Raw genomic sequence first — 17,328 nt, forward strand, 5'->3', positions numbered from 1 at the left:
CTGGATTATTTTGGTTTTGTTTTACTACGTAGCCCAGGTTAGTCTCAAACTCATGACCTTATTTCATCAGCCTCCTGAGTGCTGACCTTACAGGGGTGTGCTACCTTGCCAGTCTGGAATTTTTATATACATATATTATTTGTATGAGTGACCTTGAACTATCAGAGATCTGCCTGCCTCTGCCTCCCAGTGTTGAGATTAAAAGAATGTGCCTTTAATCTGAAACTGGAGCTACAGTTGATGGTTATGAGCCACCATGTGGGTGCTAGAAACTGAACCTGAGTCCTCTACAAATGATGCTCTTAACTATTGAGCCATCTCTCCCTTTCTTTCTTCTTTCTTTCCTTTTCTTTCTTTCTTTCTTTCTTTCTTTCTTTCTTTCTTTCTTTCTTTTTTTTTTTTTTGGTTTTTCGAGACAGGGTTTCTCTGTGTAGCCCTGGCTGTCCTGGAACTCACTCTGTAGACCAGGCTGGCCTCGAACTCAGAAATCCACCTGCCTCTGCCTCCCAAGTGCTGGGATTAAAGGCGTGCGCCACCACCGCCCGGCTTCTTTCTTATTTTTTAAAGGATGTTTTTGTTTATGTTTGTGTTTATGTGCCTCTATGAGTTTATATGAACTACATGTTTGCAGGTGCCTGTGAAAGTCAGCAGAGGGCACTGGATCCACTGGAACTGGAACTGGAATTACATGTAGTTTTAAGCCACCCCCGTCCCTCTGTGTGTGTGTGTGTGTGTGTGTGTGTGTGCATGTATGTGTTTGTGTATGAGTGTGTGTGTGCGTGCAAGCGCGCGTGTGTGCGCGCACGCGCCAGAGGCACCTGACCCTGTGTGACTGAGAGTGTAAATGATCAGAAAAACCACCCAGAGGAGGGATAACTGAGAACCACCACACCATCTGCACCATTACTGAGTTTGCATATGTTGTCTGTATCCCACAGTAAGAACCCTACTGAGTGGATATTATTTTTACTGGAGATGGGCAACGTTTGCTTGTTCAGATATGCTATGAATAGATCAATAGTCTTCAAACATCTCAGGGACTCACAATATAGCATTTAAACATAATTAATTTAAGATCTTTTTTGACATTGAGACATGCCAGCTCCTGGCAGCACTCCATTCGACTTAGAAGACGATGATGAGCATCGAAAGACCTCCATATGGAATTGTTTCAGTTGTGGCAAGCTAGCCACAGCACACACACAAAAGCCCTAATTTTATTTGCAGACAGAATGCTGTCCAGAAAGGACAAATGGATGCAGGATAGTCAACATAAGGTCTGCCAGATGCTCCGGGCCAGAAGGCTGAAGACAGATACTCCAGTGTCATAGAGAATATTGGGAACTGTCCAGGCGGTCAGCTGTCTCTGACATTTCTATAATTTCTGGAAGCTTCGTCCCTGTGCTTCCTGCACACTCAGATAATAATTATTCCTTCTTGTGTCTCTGATGGGATTGAAGACTAGATAGTTATATTCTTTTTTTGTTTGTTTTTTTGTTTTTTTTCGAGACAGGGTTTCTCTGTGTAGCCCTGGCTGTCTTTGAACTCACTCTGTAGACCAGGCTGGCCTCGAACTCAGAAATCCACCTGCCTCTGCCTCCCAAGTGCTGGGATTAAAGGCGTGCGCCATCACTGCCCATCTCTCCAGTTTATTACTGTAAGAGAAGGAGTATTTTTATTTAGAAAAAAAAAAAAAGAGGAATTATTGAGGTTTGGTCCTCTGTATTGTAATGCTAAATTCTGTCTTTACACAAAGGTTTAGGGCTAGGAGTGAATTCTCACAGTTACAAGCTTTTGTTGTGCAAACTTTGCTCCTTGATTTAAATCTATTGGTTAAATAAAATTGGCTACAGACAGTTACTGGAGGGATAAGAGGTAGGTGAGTTTTAAGTTACCTGACTGGGAGTGGAGAAGCAAGAGGAAAGAGAGGAGAAGGCTCCATGAGAGGAGATGGACCATGAGCACATGGCCAGGAGAAACAATAAGTATTTGGGGAACACCACTGGGGAGGTAGGTAGCCAGACTAGCAGTTAGAAAAGTCGACTAGGGGTTACCCCCCAGTAATTGTCAAAGCCAAATCAAATAACCATAGTCTGAGTCTCATTTATTTGTAAGCTAGTCAGGATAAGCTTAAATTGGTTCTACTACACCATGTGGCCAGAGTTACCACCAAGGGCCAAGAGGATGTTCATCGTCAGAGCTGCCACAAGAGACCATGTGGATATCTGAGGGCTGTGTTGCTGAGGGGGGTAGGGGGGACATGCTCATCTGAGTGGCCTGCACTGCCACCTGAGACTATGGAGACATCTGGGTCTAGGCTGCTACTGGGGGCCATGTCTGGGTTCATGGTCCTATGGCAACTGGGATCTATGTTGATGTCCCAGGCCCTTGTTACCACCAAAGGCCATGCAGATGTCCCTGTTCTGGACTGCTGCCTAAAGCACTAATCCCACCCTTTGCTTGGGCAACACAGTAGAGCTGACCCTGGTCATAGGGCTTTGGACGAGCTTGGGAAAGCTGGCCTCTACCCTGATCTGCTGTAGGGTGACACAGGCGAGGGATACGTTCCTTCATTTGATTTTCTCTGTGGTAGGAGGGTGAGCTGGATGCAAGGTCATGAGAGTGGGAGAGCTGTCCCCACCCCTCACTGGTACCCTGGACTTTACCTGGGCAGCATAGTAGATCTGGCACGGGTTGCTGGCTGCAAGTTTGCCCTAGCAGTGTGAACACAGGTGAGCTGGTGGGCTGATCAAGTCAGTTACCTCCCAGGCCTAGATCCAGGGCTTTGAGTTGGCCCGCCCCAACATCTACCCCATCTATGATTTGCTGGAACGTGAGAAGGGGCAGGTCTTGCAGATCCAAAGCTTCAGGATTTCCGTGACACAGGGGAACGATGGGATATCCAAGTCTCTGTGAAGATCCAGTGTGGATAGTGTAGCAGAAGCCAGAGACCTCAAACCAGATCAATGACTCACTGCAACGAACATTTGCTAGGAAAGATGTATGGACAAAAGGGTGTACCGTGGGACACACTGTGACACACCACAGCTTCCACAAGATTTTTTTTTTAATCTTATTTTTTTCTGTTGGGGAGGTTGCAAGGGCAGGGGGTGGCTATAAAGGGATAGGGAGATTCGTGGGATTGGGCTATAAGATGTGACATTCCCAAGGAATCATTACAAAAATTAAAACATTGTGTTTTTTGTTTTTGTTTGTTTGTTTGTTTGTTTTGGTTTTTCGAGGCAGAGTTTCTCTGTGTAGCCCTGGCTGTCCTGGAACTCACTCTGTAGACCAGGCTGGCCTTGAACTCAGAAATTCACCTGCCTCTGCTGGGATTAAAGGCGTGTGCCACCACCGCCCGTCGAAACATTGTTTATTTAAGATCAACAGATTAGGAAAGTAGTCATGTGTAATACAATGTAGTAGCATCGTGGATACTTCATTAATTTATATGCATTAATAAGAAAAAGCCAAACAGAGGGAAAATGGAGGGAATGCTTGAATGTGCATCTTAAAAACCAAACACTATGGGCAGGCAAACCATAGGAACTCTGCTAAGCCTCATCAGACATCAGAGATGGGTTTGCTTTGAGGTAAATGTAGACTTACAGAGGACTTAGTTATAAGAATAGGAGGTTCTCAGAAACACTTCAACCAGCTTCTCCTACGTATGTTTACATAATAAAAAGACATTTTTCAAAATTGGACAGTTAATCTTGACATAATAGAAATCAACTACAAATCTGTCGGGGTTTTCACCACTCTTTTTGTTAATGGCCACTTTCTTTCTCAGGAGCACATCTGGAACTGTCCATTGCTTTTACCCATAGTCCTCAGTCTATGGTAGTTCTTTAAGCTCTTCCATTTTGCCTTCACTTTCTGGATCTATTTTATGTCTACAAGTGTGTATGAGGGTGTCTTTACTTGTACACTGTACACGAGTGTGGGAGTTCATGGAGGCCAGCGGTGTCAGATCCCCTGGATCTTTACAATTGATTGTGAGCTGCCTGACATGTGGGGACTCAAACTTACGTCCCCTGCAAGAGCAGCACACTCTCTTAACAGCTGAGTGAGATCACCAGCCCTCTGTCCTTAGCCCCTTGATGAATTTCAGTCATCTAATTTGTCAATGTCCCCCCATTTTGTTTTGTCTGATATTTCCTCTTGATGAGATAGAGATTACATATGATAATTCCATACCACATAAAGCCCTTTGATCTGTGTTGTGCCACACATAGGAAGGTGGTTCTGTGTTATAATGGAGCTGAACAATGTCTATTGCCCAGATGTCCCAGGATAGTGAATTTGTAGGGAGGTGCATTACTCCTGTCTTTATGGGGATGCTGGTGCAGACAAACACACAGTGCTGGTCTCGTAAGAGCACAGCACATACAATTATGTAAAGTACATAACTGATAATGAAAATATGTGGCTGTTACCAGTTTATGTAGTAATCTATGCATTTTGAACATTAGCACATTCTTACTTACACTGTAAACTAGTATGTTTTGTTGTATGGCTAGCAGCTTCATAATTCTTGTTTTTCCTGAGTCTCTCAGTTGTTTGGGGAGCTACAATGAGTTGTGACTGAGTTAGGGGAAGAGCTGGGAGTTCCTCCAGACTGAGCTCTCACAAAGTCCCAGAAAGCCACTTAGAGAGAAGCAGGCAGTGGGTAAAGTGCTTGCCGTATCACTAACTTTGAAATTCAAGGCAGCTGAATCTTCCCTTGCTGCAAAGGTGGCTGGAAACCATGTAACTGGTACTTCCAGATTCTTTAGGAGAGAGGGAGTCTCTGCCACATTAGGCAGGGAAACTTTACCCAGGCAGGGGTAGGACACTAACCAGTCAGTAAAGAAATGCCAACGTCTACTACAGCTCATTATCTTAGTGAACATAGGCATCCCTGAAGCTAACAATTTTAATTTGCTAAAAAGTATATTTAAGGTAATATGGCTTACTGATTTTATTTGGCATAGCTGTGTACCTAGCTTCCTTTGCAATTAAGACATGTCTATTTAATAAGTGAGGCAAATATGGAGAGGACTCCATTTAGAATTTCTGGAGACATCTGCTTCTCCCATGTGTCTGCAGGGCAGGCAGTTTTCTGTTTTTTTCCCTGTCTTCCACATGGGCATGACATCTGATACCGCAGTAATCTCTAACAAGGTAACAGCATCAAAGAAGAGAGCCAACGTGGGAAGATGGCACCCAGTGCAGAAATGCACCCTTTCCCCTCCATATGAGGACCATTCACAGGTACAACATTCTAGGAAACGTGCAACAACACATTCTCATTACTTGACTGAACTAAACAGAATTAATCGCACAATACAGAAGCCGTAGTGTCTCTCTTGCCCTTAATTAACCTGTTGATTGACTTTGCCAATCAAGATCCACGAACTCCACAGAGTATACGGCATTTAAAGGTACCTTAACTTGGTACTTAAGAAATGTGCTGAAGAGTGCCTGAGTGTGATTCTTGGGTCCACTTTGGACAAATAAGAACCTAGTATGTGTGAAACTGTAAAGAGCTGGAGCTGCTGTGTCAGTAGCTGACACAGAAAACCCCTCAGTACAAGGCAGTAACACTGCAGAACCACCTGGACTCGCTTCTGCAGCTCTTTTCTAGGTCTCCTCCTAGCACCACCCCTACCCTCACTCCATCCCTGGTCAACTTTTGGATTCTCAAATTTAAACAGCCCTTCCTGTGCTGTGTCCTACACTTAGATGTATCACACTGCATCATAATTATCTGCACAACACTTTCTTTAGTTTTTTGAGACAGGGTCTCTTGTGGCCCAGGCTGGTTTTGAACCTACTATGTGGCCAAGGATGACCTTGGATTTCTGCTTTTCCTGCTTCTGCTCCAAATTCTGGGATTACAGGCATGTGCCACCACGCCCAGTTTCCATACTGCTGAGTATCAGGCAGGCAGCAAACAGGGTGACAGCTCTGCTGTGTTACCACATTCCTCTGTATACTGTTTCAGTCCCTTTACCGCTCTGCTCCTTTTAAAGTCTGTTTTTTAACTCACGTAACTCCTAGTGAAATACTCTGCACAGAACAGCACATATCATTTGCTTATGTGTTGGAGGTTAGAAGGTGATCTGTAGGACCTGGTTCTCTCCTTCCCCCATGTGGGTTCTGGGGAACTGAAGTCAGGCCATCCAGCTTCACAGTAAGCACTTAGACCCGCAGAGCCATCTCACTAGCTCTTATAGACACATTCTTAAACTTTCTGTGGATTATTATTAAAATATAAATTCCAGATTCCATCCATAAATTTCTATTTCAGTAGGTGAGTGAGCCACATTTTAAAGAACATGGAAATAGACTTCAGTGGTAAATTACGCATATAGTACTTCTGCAATGAATAGGTTGTTAATGTGCTTTTTGCAGGTTTATATACTGTTGAATATATTGTGCTGACTGCAAACTGTTTATGACATCTATGTCATGGTCACTTGCCAAGGTTGCTCCCTATGTGAATATGTGAACAAAATCTCCTACACTTCTGTTTGCTTTTTTCAAGACAGGGTCTCCCTGTGTAGTCTCCTGGAACTCACTCCATGAACCAGCATGGCCTTAAACTCAGAGATCTGCCTGCCCCTGCCTTCCAAGAGAGATTACAGGTGTGCATAGCCACTGCCCAGCAGAAACTTCTTAATTAGATTCAGTACTCAGTAAAATTAGCAAATCTTCTCAAAAAGAGGTTTTTATTAGTAAAGATAATTTCATACTAAAATTTTATACACTAAATACTTCCATCCACTGCAAGAGATATTAACATCGTCACACAAAGTGTGAAACATTCTTTCTCCATTCAATATGCTAGCTCTGTATTACCGTCACAGCATTAATACCAGGCAGAATTTATATGGCACAGGGCACTGAAAGTTCACTCTGTCCTCAAGACTGAAATGAAAAGATTCCTCTGGAAGCAAGATGTAAAAAACTTTGTAGTGAGTGCTAAGGGAACATTAGGCAGATAGAGGGACATAGTGCTCACGGCTGGAACAGACTGATAATGCTATCACTGTCGATGGGACCTGACGTGACAGCTGACTCCTGCCTCTGAATGGCCTTGTGGAGTACACTTGGGGCACTTAGGGGATACTTCAAGGTGTACAGCTAGAGTGAAATTTACGTGAGAAATGAAAATCAAAGTCCATCTGGGCAAACAGATAGTGTAAGAGGAATTATTTATAAATCTGAGATATGAGTAAACCAAGCCGGGGGAAGGAGCTGACAGGGGGCTATTAGAATCTCAGGATTGATCTTGATTGTCTACACATCAGGAATGTAGTAACTCTCTGTGAGTAATAAAATGCTTCCATGTGAAAAGCCAGCAGATGTAAAGACAACAAAGTACTGCTGCTGGTCTAAACCATCCAGGCAGTGTTGCTCTGCAGGGGACAGCTGTGTGTCAATCAACGTGCCTAGGGGCTAGGAGGGGAGGAAACCTGTGAGATATTGTGTGTGTGTGTGTGTGTGTGTGTGCTCCTTATACCTAAGCCAAAGGTGTTTTTGGTAGGCAGAATGGAAAACTACTTGATCAAATAAATAAAAGCTATTTTTGGCATTTAAGTCAAATGTCCATGTACAGTTATGTACATCTAATAGCTCCCTGTGCATGATGGGGCAGGCCCATTCCTCAGCACTCTCTCAATGACTGTGGATCCTTGGGGGGAGGGAGGGGAGGAGGACGCACAACCCAAGCCCAGTTTTCTTGTTTTCAAGCATATTTCCTGGGGACTAGTAATAGATTCTCTCAAATTAAGAGCAAAGACACCTGACCATGAAGTGCCGACTCCTAGCACCGGAGAGGATCAAAACCTCACAGATGAGTGACTGAGTGATGTCACTCAGAGAATTTGCCAATCTTTCTTTGAAATCATGCTCCTTTTACAAGTAGAAGAAAAAAAAATCCAGGTTTACACCAAATATGTATTTTTAAAAAGTTAAATCTTTTAAAAATTCTTAGAAGGAATTTTTATAATCCTATATAAAATAAAATCATGGTTTATAATAAAAGTGTTTAGCGTTTCCAACCTGTGAAAAACAACATTGAACTGCAGGCAACAGTTTATAGAGATTGGGTCCCAGAGTGACATTGTCATCTCTGACACAGCGATGGGAGACTTGTCTAGTTTTACTAATACACCCCAAACTATTTAGTGGACAACGAGTATCAAGTGGCAATTCTAAACTGCCACCCCATACCTCTAACCAACACTAAATCAAGTCTGTGGCAAGACTCTTGGATGTACAAGGCTTGAGAGGAGAGGTAATGGCTTCTCTCCTTGCCAGGCAAGCTGCAGCCAACGTTCAGCAGTCCAGTGACTTGATGGCCTGAGAGGCAGGAGCCACACAGCTTTCTTTTCCAACCTGAAGAGACTCACTGCTGATGGACAGTAATTCTCGAAGTTCCTTATTTTCAAGCTGGGGAGAAAAGATATTTCCTGTATTTTAACTGTTAAACTGTGTCAGAACGTATTATTCTGGGCCAGAAAGAGGAAAAATATTTTTTAACTTAATGTTTTTATTGATTATTTGGAAATTTCACACAATGTATCCCAATCTCATTCATTTTCCAGTCCTTCCTGGATCAACTTTTACACACGACTGTCCTCCCACCCCACCTCCGAAAAAAGAAGAAAAAAAGAAAAGAAACAAAAAGGCCAAGTCCATTTTGTGTTGCCCATATATTCACTGGAGCGTGTCCAAACTGCCAGTGAGCTGCCCCTTAAAGAAAACTGAGTCCTTCCCCATCCCCACCCCACCAGAAGCCATCAGCTGTGAAGAACTACACTTTAGCATCCTACTACAGAGAAAAATATTTTTAAAGTTTTTTTTTTTTCTTTTCGTTTTTTCGAGACAGGGTTTCTCTGTGTAGCTCTGGCTGTCCTGGAACTCACTCTGTAGACTAGGCTGGCTTCAAACTCAGAAATCCGCCTGCCTCTGCCTCCCAAGTGCTGGGATTAAAGGTGTGCGCCACCACCGCCCGTCATTTTTAAAGTTTTAAATGATTTAAAAAAATTGTTTTTAAGATAAAGCCTCTGAGTGGAGTTTGCTGGTCTAGACACTGCTATGCAGATCACAAGGTCTTAAGCTAACAGATATCTGCTGGACTCTGCCTCCAGAGTACTAGAGGCATGCACCACCACACCTAGACTTTAAATGAATAGGACTTTTCATTTTAGACTTATTTCAATATTTTACGTATATGAATGTTCTACCTCCATGGATGTCTGTGCATCATGTGCATGCCTGGTACCCTGGAAGGTCAGAAGAGGACACTGAATGCCCTGGGTCTGGAGTTACATAGGTTGTGAGTCACCACCTTGTGGGTGCTAGGAATCAAACCCAGGTCCTCTGTAAGAGTAACAAGGGCTCTTAACTGCTAAGCCATCTCTCTGGTCCTTAATTTAACTACTAATTTTGATACTTGACACCTATCACTTCCTTTGATTTCTAGCTAAGGATAGGTTACAGTCTATCTTAATCCTCTCTGTAGAAAATCATTGTCTGTTTGAGATAGGGTCTCATGTAGTAGGTGGAGGCTGGCTTGGAACTCCTGACCCTTCTGTCTCTATCTCCTAAGCGCTGGGATGACAGGTGTGTGTCATCATGTCCAGACCTTTACTGGACACCCAGACAGACTACGCCATTTCCAGCTGCACCAGGCTGAACACGTCCTCTACTAGATAAATGACATCTCCCAGTACTCTCTAGTTACTTTTACTTGTGTGTATGTATGTTTTGCTTGCACCATGTATGAGCATCATCTGAGTGCCTGGTGCCCTTGGAGGCCAGAAGAGAGCATCAGATCCCCTGGAACTGGAGTTACAGATGGTTGTGAGTCACAAAGTGGCTGCTGGGAACTGCATCCTCTACAAGAGCTGTAAGTACTCTTAACTGCTGAACTATCTTTTCAGTCTTAGTATTCTCAATCTTTCTTCTAGCACTTACATACCATTCGGTACTATGTCCTTTCTTCATTAGATATAGGCAGGGACCTTATCTTTTTCTTCTGGAATTTCTCAAAGTCCCCACTATAAGACCTGAAGTAACCAGTCAAATCTTCACACCACCTACTGAAGTATATTCTCTGCATATTTTTACACTCATACACATACAATAACATTAAAAAAAAAACATGATTTTACTTGTTATCCATCCATCCATCCATCCATCCATCCATCCATCTCTTTTTGTTGTTTTTTTGTTGTTGTTGTTTTTTGGTTTCTCGAGACAGGGTTTCTCTGTGTAGCCTTGGCTGTCCTGGAACTCACTCTGTAGACCAGGCTAGCCTCGAACTCTTGAACTCAGAAATCTGCCTGCCTCTGCCTCCCAAGTGCTGGGATTAAAGGCGTGCACCACCACCGCCCGGCTTTTTTGTTGTTTTTTTGATACAGGGTTTTTCTCTGTAGTTCTGGCTGTCCTGAAACTCACTCTGTAGACCAGGTTGGCCTCGAACTCAGAGATCCACTGCCTTGAAGTGCTGGAATTAAAGATGAGGGCCACTAGAAACCAGCATTTACTCATGTTATTTTATGCATGTGTGTTTGCATGTATGTGTGTATGTATACATGGTACATGCATGCCTAGTATTCCTTCAGGTCAGAAAATGGTGTCAGATAACCTAGAAGATTAGGGAAGACTGTGAGTGGCCATGTGAGTGTTGGAAACTAAACTCAGGTCCTCCCAAGGGCAGCAAGTACCCTTAATTGCTGAGCCATCTCTCTAGCCCTTTAGTTGTTTTTTTTTGTTGTTGTTGTTTTTTTTTGTTTTTGTTTTGTTTTGTTGTTGTTGTTTTTGAGATAGGATTTCTCTGGCTGTCTTAGAACTCTCTCTGTAGATCAGGCTGGCCTCAAGAGATCTGTGTGTCTCTGCCTCCAGAGTGCTGGGATAAAAGGCCTGTGCCACCACTGCCCAGCTTCTGTACTGCTATTCTTGATCAAGGTTAGATTTTATCTATTTGACTTTCTGTTATGGAGAGAAGTCAGCTTATATATGACCCATTCCTCCTCTCCTCTCTGCTTTTTAATATATTCATATATTTAATAGATACAGCAACTAAGCGCTGTCCCAAGCCCCATAGTTGACATTTCCATTGACTGCTGCTGACTACATTCATTTATTTTCCTGAAAAGGGTATAAAAGGAGAAACTGAAATTTTAAATCATTAGGACACAGAGAACATCAACACTGCCAACTAAAGCAACACAGGAGGCTGAGGCAGGACAGTTTTGAGCTCTTGGTCAGTCCAGGCCCCATTCTGAGAGGAACTCCTTCCTCACTCTCTTCTTTTTTTGAGGCATTTTTGTAAACAGAGGAGAACATTAATATATGATAGGACAGTGGTGACGGATCCCAAGAGCCTTTAAAACCATTACAACCAGTGAACTTAAAAAAATAAATAATTAAAAAAAAAAAAAAGATGACTTTCTGACAGTGTCCGCCTTACCTCCAGCTGAGCTAGTTTCTCCTGAATCTTACAGAACTGGTTATCATCCACCTGAACGGCTCTCCGCATCACTGCCCCCATTTCACAGATTCTATCAATCTGACTTTCAATTTCCTGAGAAAATAAGATGAAGAAAAAGTTCCTAGTTATGAAGACTACCGAATGCATGTGCAGTATGAATTTTACACCTATAAAAACCTATTTATTGAGAAATAAAACTAAGTGGGGAGTGGCTCACTTAGTACATGCTACAGAAGTTACACTATCTTTTGAGCTATGATGCTATCAATCTGTGGCATTTCAAGTAATTTCCAAGTTTCAAAAGAATGTTTGATATCCAGGTGCCAGGCGTGGTGGCACACACATGCAATCCTAGTCCTTTGGAGGCCCAGGAAGGAGGGTTAGGAGTTAAGAGACCAGCCTGGGCTAAATGAGACCTAGCCTCAAAACAAAATGAAAAAAAAAAAAAACCAAATAAACAAAGAAACAAAACACCCAACCAACAAAAAAGTAATAGAACAGACAACTCAAATATTTAGATATTTAAAACAATGAAATGTTTTAAATAATCCACTGCTTAAAACCCCTAACTACAGAAGATGAAATGTAGTGCATCTTTCACTGTAATAAATAGTTGCTTCCAGTTAATTACTATGGCTTGAAACATGGTACACACGAAAATAGGACAGGGAAGCACCCTACAAAATGCAAGCTAATTGCTGGCTCCTCCCAGTTAAACACCAAAGGATCAAAGCATAGGAACTGCTATAAAACAAATGAACAAGACTTGTCCCTCCTCCATAAGACTGTGAGCCATTTAATGAAGTTAGTGACTGCTTGCTATGTGGAAGATAGGGATAACATCGGACTCATGTCCTTGGAACTACAAAACTGATGGCTTGATAGAATGTACAAAAATCAGCTAAGTAGTCACTGAACACCGTCAACACTAGCTGGTATTATGCTTGGTTCGTAGCTTGCTATGTAGCCCAGGTTGGCCTCCTCTAAATCTTTCTGTGTCAAGGTGAAAAGATCCTCACCAAGGGAGGTGACTTTACCACTAAAAAGGATGTGAGAGGCCCTTATCCCCTCCTCTTATTCATATCCTCACAAAGCGACAGCCAAACACAGAGTCATTATGAAAAGATGCAGAGAGAGGAACATGGTTTCTGCAAACAAAGGAACAATTTCAGTTGAGTTTATTTATAACTTATTTATCAGTTTTTCTTACTGCAGAGTGAGACTGGTGAGCTTTCAAAACTGGTTCGGCATCCACTGCTTTTTTAGCGACCATTAACTGTAACATCTGTTTCCGGTACTTGCTCATGATGAGTTCCAACGCATCCTGGTGCTCCTCTAAGGAAACCCACAGCTCTAACAAAAACAAAAACAAACATCTGGGCAATGATGTTTATGACAGGTCTCAAGGCAAACCTCCCAACAGCTGGAGCTCTCAGACACTCCATGGGACACTGGGAATCCAAAGCTGGAAACCAGTATTCAAGTCCACAGAAGTGAACAGTATACCTGAAGGACAACTCTCTAGGCAGTAGAATCTTGTGGAGATAAAATGGGATGTGTGATCACAAGCCATGGATTTGAATTCAGCTTTCTAGTTTACTTCTCAGAAGCAAAATGATCTCACTTAAAAAAAATTTCTACATTTTGATGATTTGTGCAAACCACAGCACATATGGGGTCAGAGAAGAACTTCTAGGAGTCAGTTCTCTCCTTAAACCAAGTGGGTCCTTGGAATGAACTCAGGTCCTCAGGCTTGGCAATCCAGGCCTTCTGGCTAGTACCATTGCCTCTGGGTCATTTTGCTGGTGCATGTGAACCTGTTTCTTAACTGTATTGTGTAAATATTTGGACAGGGAAATATAGTGGACTGGTAGATGTAAAAGGTCTCTGTAAGACAACTACCATACTGTTGCCATTAACAATCCTAAGAATATATATTTGGGGGACGAAGTTCTAACCTTCCATCTTGCACAGGAACATTAAAGAAACCTCCATCTTAACTTTAGTGTTCACTCTAATTAATACTGAAATGTTACATTTAGAGACTATGAACTTTAGCTATAGAAACCTCCATTTGGTATGTGCCCACTCCCTGGCCATCTTAACAACTCAACTCTACTAAACTACTGTGAGACCTTAGTTAACTTAGAATGGCTACCAGAGAAATCAAAAGGACGGAATGAGGACAAGCCTCAAAGTAACAGGAAAAGAAGTGAGAAAAACAATACTGAGGAAAACCATAGAATGTACTGGCTGTATGCCACCTGTGGTCTACATAACCTGTGATACATACTTCCCCATTAAAAAAAAAAAAAAAGATTAGCCGGGCAATGGTGGCGCATGCCTTTAATCCCAGCACTTGGGAGGCAGAGGCAGGCAGATTTCTGAGTTCGAGGCCAGCCTGGTCTACAGAGTGAGTTCCAGGACAGCCAAGGCTACACAGAGAAACCCTGTCTCGAAAAACCAAAAATAAATAAATAAATAAATAAATAAACAAACAAAGAAGCAGAAGTGACAGACATTGGGCGCTTCGGAGTGGCCTTCTTTTCAGACCAGCTGGCTAGCTGAAGGGTCTTTCTTAATCAATAAAATTGAGGAAGAGAAAGACAGGGTCTATGGATTCGGGGGCCCAGGCCACCTGGACCAAGTTCCCTATACTGCCACCTGGGAAGATCTGGTGACAGACCCCGCTCCATGGGTCCGGCCCTTCATTTCTCTTACAGATTTGAGTGCATCTCCCCCCCATCCTTATCCTCTGTCTTTTCAGTTTCTACACAGGAGAAGGGGAAGAAGATCCTCCCATCCATAGACACTGGTCTCTTGTTGGCGGACCCACCACCTGCCTATCCGCCTACCACGAGGCCTGCCCAGGTCACCTTATCGATGGCCCAGGCCGGTCCATCTGCTCCACCGGCAGGCCCTGAGAGTCAGGGCCCACTAGATTCTGGTGGAGGAGAGGGCCTGGATGCAGAGACCCAGAGCTGGAAGGCTGGAACCCCCCGACGTTCTGGTCCTGCCTCTCAGAGCCTACAGGCTGTCCATGAACAGGACAACCAACCCTTGCAGTATTGGTCAGTCTCGGCCTCTCTTCTATGAATCCCAAGGCTTTAAATGATTTACTTGACTCACTCTTGTTCTCACATCAGCCCACTTGGGACGACTATCAGCAGCTTTTACAGGTTCTTTTTACCACGGAGAAAAAGCAATGGATCCTCCTTGAGGCCAGGAAGAATGTTCTGGGGACGGATGGGAGACTTTTCCTACTCCCTACCGACATTGATGCAGGCTTTCCCCTGACCCGACCTGACTGGAACCATAACATGGCAGAAGGTAGGGAGCACCTGAAGGTCTACCGCCAAGCTCGAATGGCAAGTCTCTGTGGGGCTGCAAAGTGCCCTACCAATTTGACTAAGGTAAGAGAGGTGACACAGGGGCTGACTGAGTCTCCCTCCACTTTCCTAGAGAGGCTAATGGAGGTGTTTCGACGTTCACTTCCTATGACCATTGTAGTCATAAACACAAGGCCACTGTTACAATGGTCTTCATAGATCAGTCTGCTGGAGACATTCGTAGGAAGTTGCAGAAACAGGAAGGACTTCAAGATAAGACTTTGAGAGAATTAGTGCAGGTAGCCGAAAAGGTATTTGATAATAGAGAGACAGAGGAGAGAAAGGAGAGAGGAGGCAGAAAGAACAAGAAACCAGAAAGTTAAAAAGAGAAAAAAAAAAAACAGGAGAGAAACTTACAGAAAATCTTGGCCACAGTAGTCAGGGAAACCTGAGAGCCTAGTAGGACAGGACCAGACAATTGAAGGAGGCCATTAGACAAGGACCAGTGTGCTTACTGTAAAGAAAAGGGCCACTGGGCCCGCAAATGTCCTAAAAAGAAGGTTAGAGAGGCCCGAGACTTCAAAGAGAAGACAAAGAAGAAACCCTAACCACACAATATACTTGCCCTGGAAGAAGACAGTGATTGGGGGGAACAGGGTTCAGAGCCCCTCCCCAAGCCCAGGGTAACTAACTATAAAAGTGGAAGGGAAATCTACCCAATTTTTAGTGGACCCAGGGGCTCAACACTCGGTCTTCTTGAAGACAGATGGCCCCCTATCTAATAAGACGTCCTGGGTCCAAGGGGCCACTGGCAATAAACAATAATCATGGACTACCGAAAGAACAGTGGACCTCAGCGAGGGCAGGGTATCCCACTTGTTCATAGTCATCCCGGAGTGCCCCATCCCCTTTTGGGTAGGTACCTGCTTGCAAAAATAGGGGCTCAGATCCACTTCCTCCCAGAGGGACCCCGGGTAAAAGATCAACAAGGAAATCTCTTACAAATATTGACTTTTAAACTAGAAGATGGTAGAGGAAATATTTCCCAGATTCTGAGTTCCAAAGGTAATTGCTCAAGTAAGTCAGGAACTGGCCAAGTACTTGGGGCTTGATTGGAAACTTCACTGCATTTATAGACCCCAGAGTTCAGGTCAGGTAGAGAGGATGAATAGAACTCTGAAAGAGACCTTGACTAAATTGTCCATGGAGATTGGCTGTGCTGACTGGGTGACTCTGGCATGCTGGAATAATAAACCTCTTGCTGCTTGCATCAATCTCAGTCTCCATGTCTCTGTACACTTTGTGCCCTGGAGTTGAGACCCTCGGGTCCAACACTACTAAACACTTTTTTTTTAATTTAATTTTTTTTTGGGGGGGCTTTTCGAGACAGGGTTTCTCTGTATAGCCCTGGCTGTCCTGGAACTCACTCTGTAGACCAGGCTAGCCTTGAACTCTCGAACTCAGAAATCCCCCTGTCTCTGCTTCCCAAGAGCTGGGATTAAAGGCGTGCGCCACCACCGCCTGGCTACTAAACACTTTTAAAGTCATCAACCAGGAAGACTTTTAAAAGACGAATCTAACAGATTTTACTGTTACCAGTTGACCCTTTAAGCGCTGACCTAAATACATGTATGGGACTTGCACTCTTGTGACCTGTTCAGGAACTTGTGTAAGAACGTCCAAAGTATTACCAGAAAAAAAATCCTAGACACACATACACACCCCCACCCACCCACCCACACACAGGCTGACTAACCTCTGTTTTCCTGCTGCAAGTCTCTAATCTGGGTATTCTCTTGAGACAGCAGAATGTGAGGTTTATATTTAGACATGTCCTTCACGTCGGATGCATCCTCTTGATACTGGACAGAGAGACAGACTAAGGCACTGCAAACACAAGCAGGTGCTGCGGAGGCAGCAGTCCCATCCACTACAAAGGAAGCTCTCACATCTGCCCTGCCCTCCGGACCAAGGTAAATTGGCCCGCGACCCCACCCACCCGCCCACAGCGTCCACCCAAGGGCGCAGCCAGGCTCCCGGCCGACCTGCTCGGGTAACACGGCGCCCGCCTCCCGCATCGCCGCCACCCGCCGGTGCAGCGCGGCCGACTGGTCCACCAGCGACTCGGCCGCTGCATCGTGCTCGCGCAGCCGCTCCAGCAGCGTCTTGGCATCCGTCAAGATCTTCTCGATCGTACAGCTCATAGTGGCCGAGGAGACGCGCCCGGCCCGCTAGCCTTGGCGATTCGCTCAGCCCTTCCCCGGCCTTGGCTCAGCGCGACTCGCGTCACTTCCGGGTACGCTTTAAAGGCGCCTTGGCAGCTCGGCGCCTGCGCAGTGAAGGATTTTTGGTTACACTCAGGCTTCGCCACAGCCTTTGTAGGGTGGAGCAGCAGAGGTCTGATTGGTGCCACATCCTGGTTTTTCACGATGTTGCTTCTGTTCTGGTCTCAGTCCAGCATTTCTTCTGGTTTTGATTGATGTGGTCTGTTATTTAGTAATGGCAAAT

General features: G+C 44.2%; 1 protein-coding gene across 1 annotated transcript; it reads right to left on the bottom strand.

The window, feature by feature from the left end:
* Positions 1 to 6,697: 6,697 nt before the first annotated feature.
* Sike1 (suppressor of IKBKE 1) lies at positions 6,698 to 17,115 on the bottom strand. Its single transcript, XM_028752984.1, has 5 exons — positions 16,866 to 17,115; positions 16,577 to 16,682; positions 12,702 to 12,844; positions 11,471 to 11,584; positions 6,698 to 8,442 (listed from the first exon to the last, which is right to left on the bottom strand). Exons 1-5 carry the CDS (start codon positions 17,022 to 17,024, stop codon positions 8,329 to 8,331), a joined length of 636 nt encoding a protein of 211 aa, XP_028608817.1. The 5' UTR covers positions 17,025 to 17,115; the 3' UTR covers positions 6,698 to 8,328.
* Positions 17,116 to 17,328: the final 213 nt, after the last annotated feature.

This window comes from Grammomys surdaster, unplaced genomic scaffold (genome assembly GCF_004785775.1).
Source record: "Grammomys surdaster isolate TR1022 unplaced genomic scaffold, NIH_TR_1.0 125941, whole genome shotgun sequence".
Classification (NCBI taxonomy): domain Eukaryota; kingdom Metazoa; phylum Chordata; class Mammalia; order Rodentia; family Muridae; genus Grammomys; species Grammomys surdaster.

Bases quoted from the DNA above. Each gene is read 5' to 3' on its own strand.
- Sike1 (XM_028752984.1), bottom strand. From the start codon at position 17,024: ATGAGCTGTACGATCGAGAAGATCTTGACGGATGCCAAGACGCTGCTG. The intron at 16,683-16,865 runs GTCGGCCGGGAG...CTCTCTGTCCAG, and splicing joins GCGCCGTGTTACCCGAGCAG to TATCAAGAGGATGCATCCGA. The intron at 11,585-12,701 runs GTAAGAAAAACT...TTATTTTCTCAG, and splicing joins CTCACCAGTCTCACTCTGCA to GAAATTGAAAGTCAGATTGA.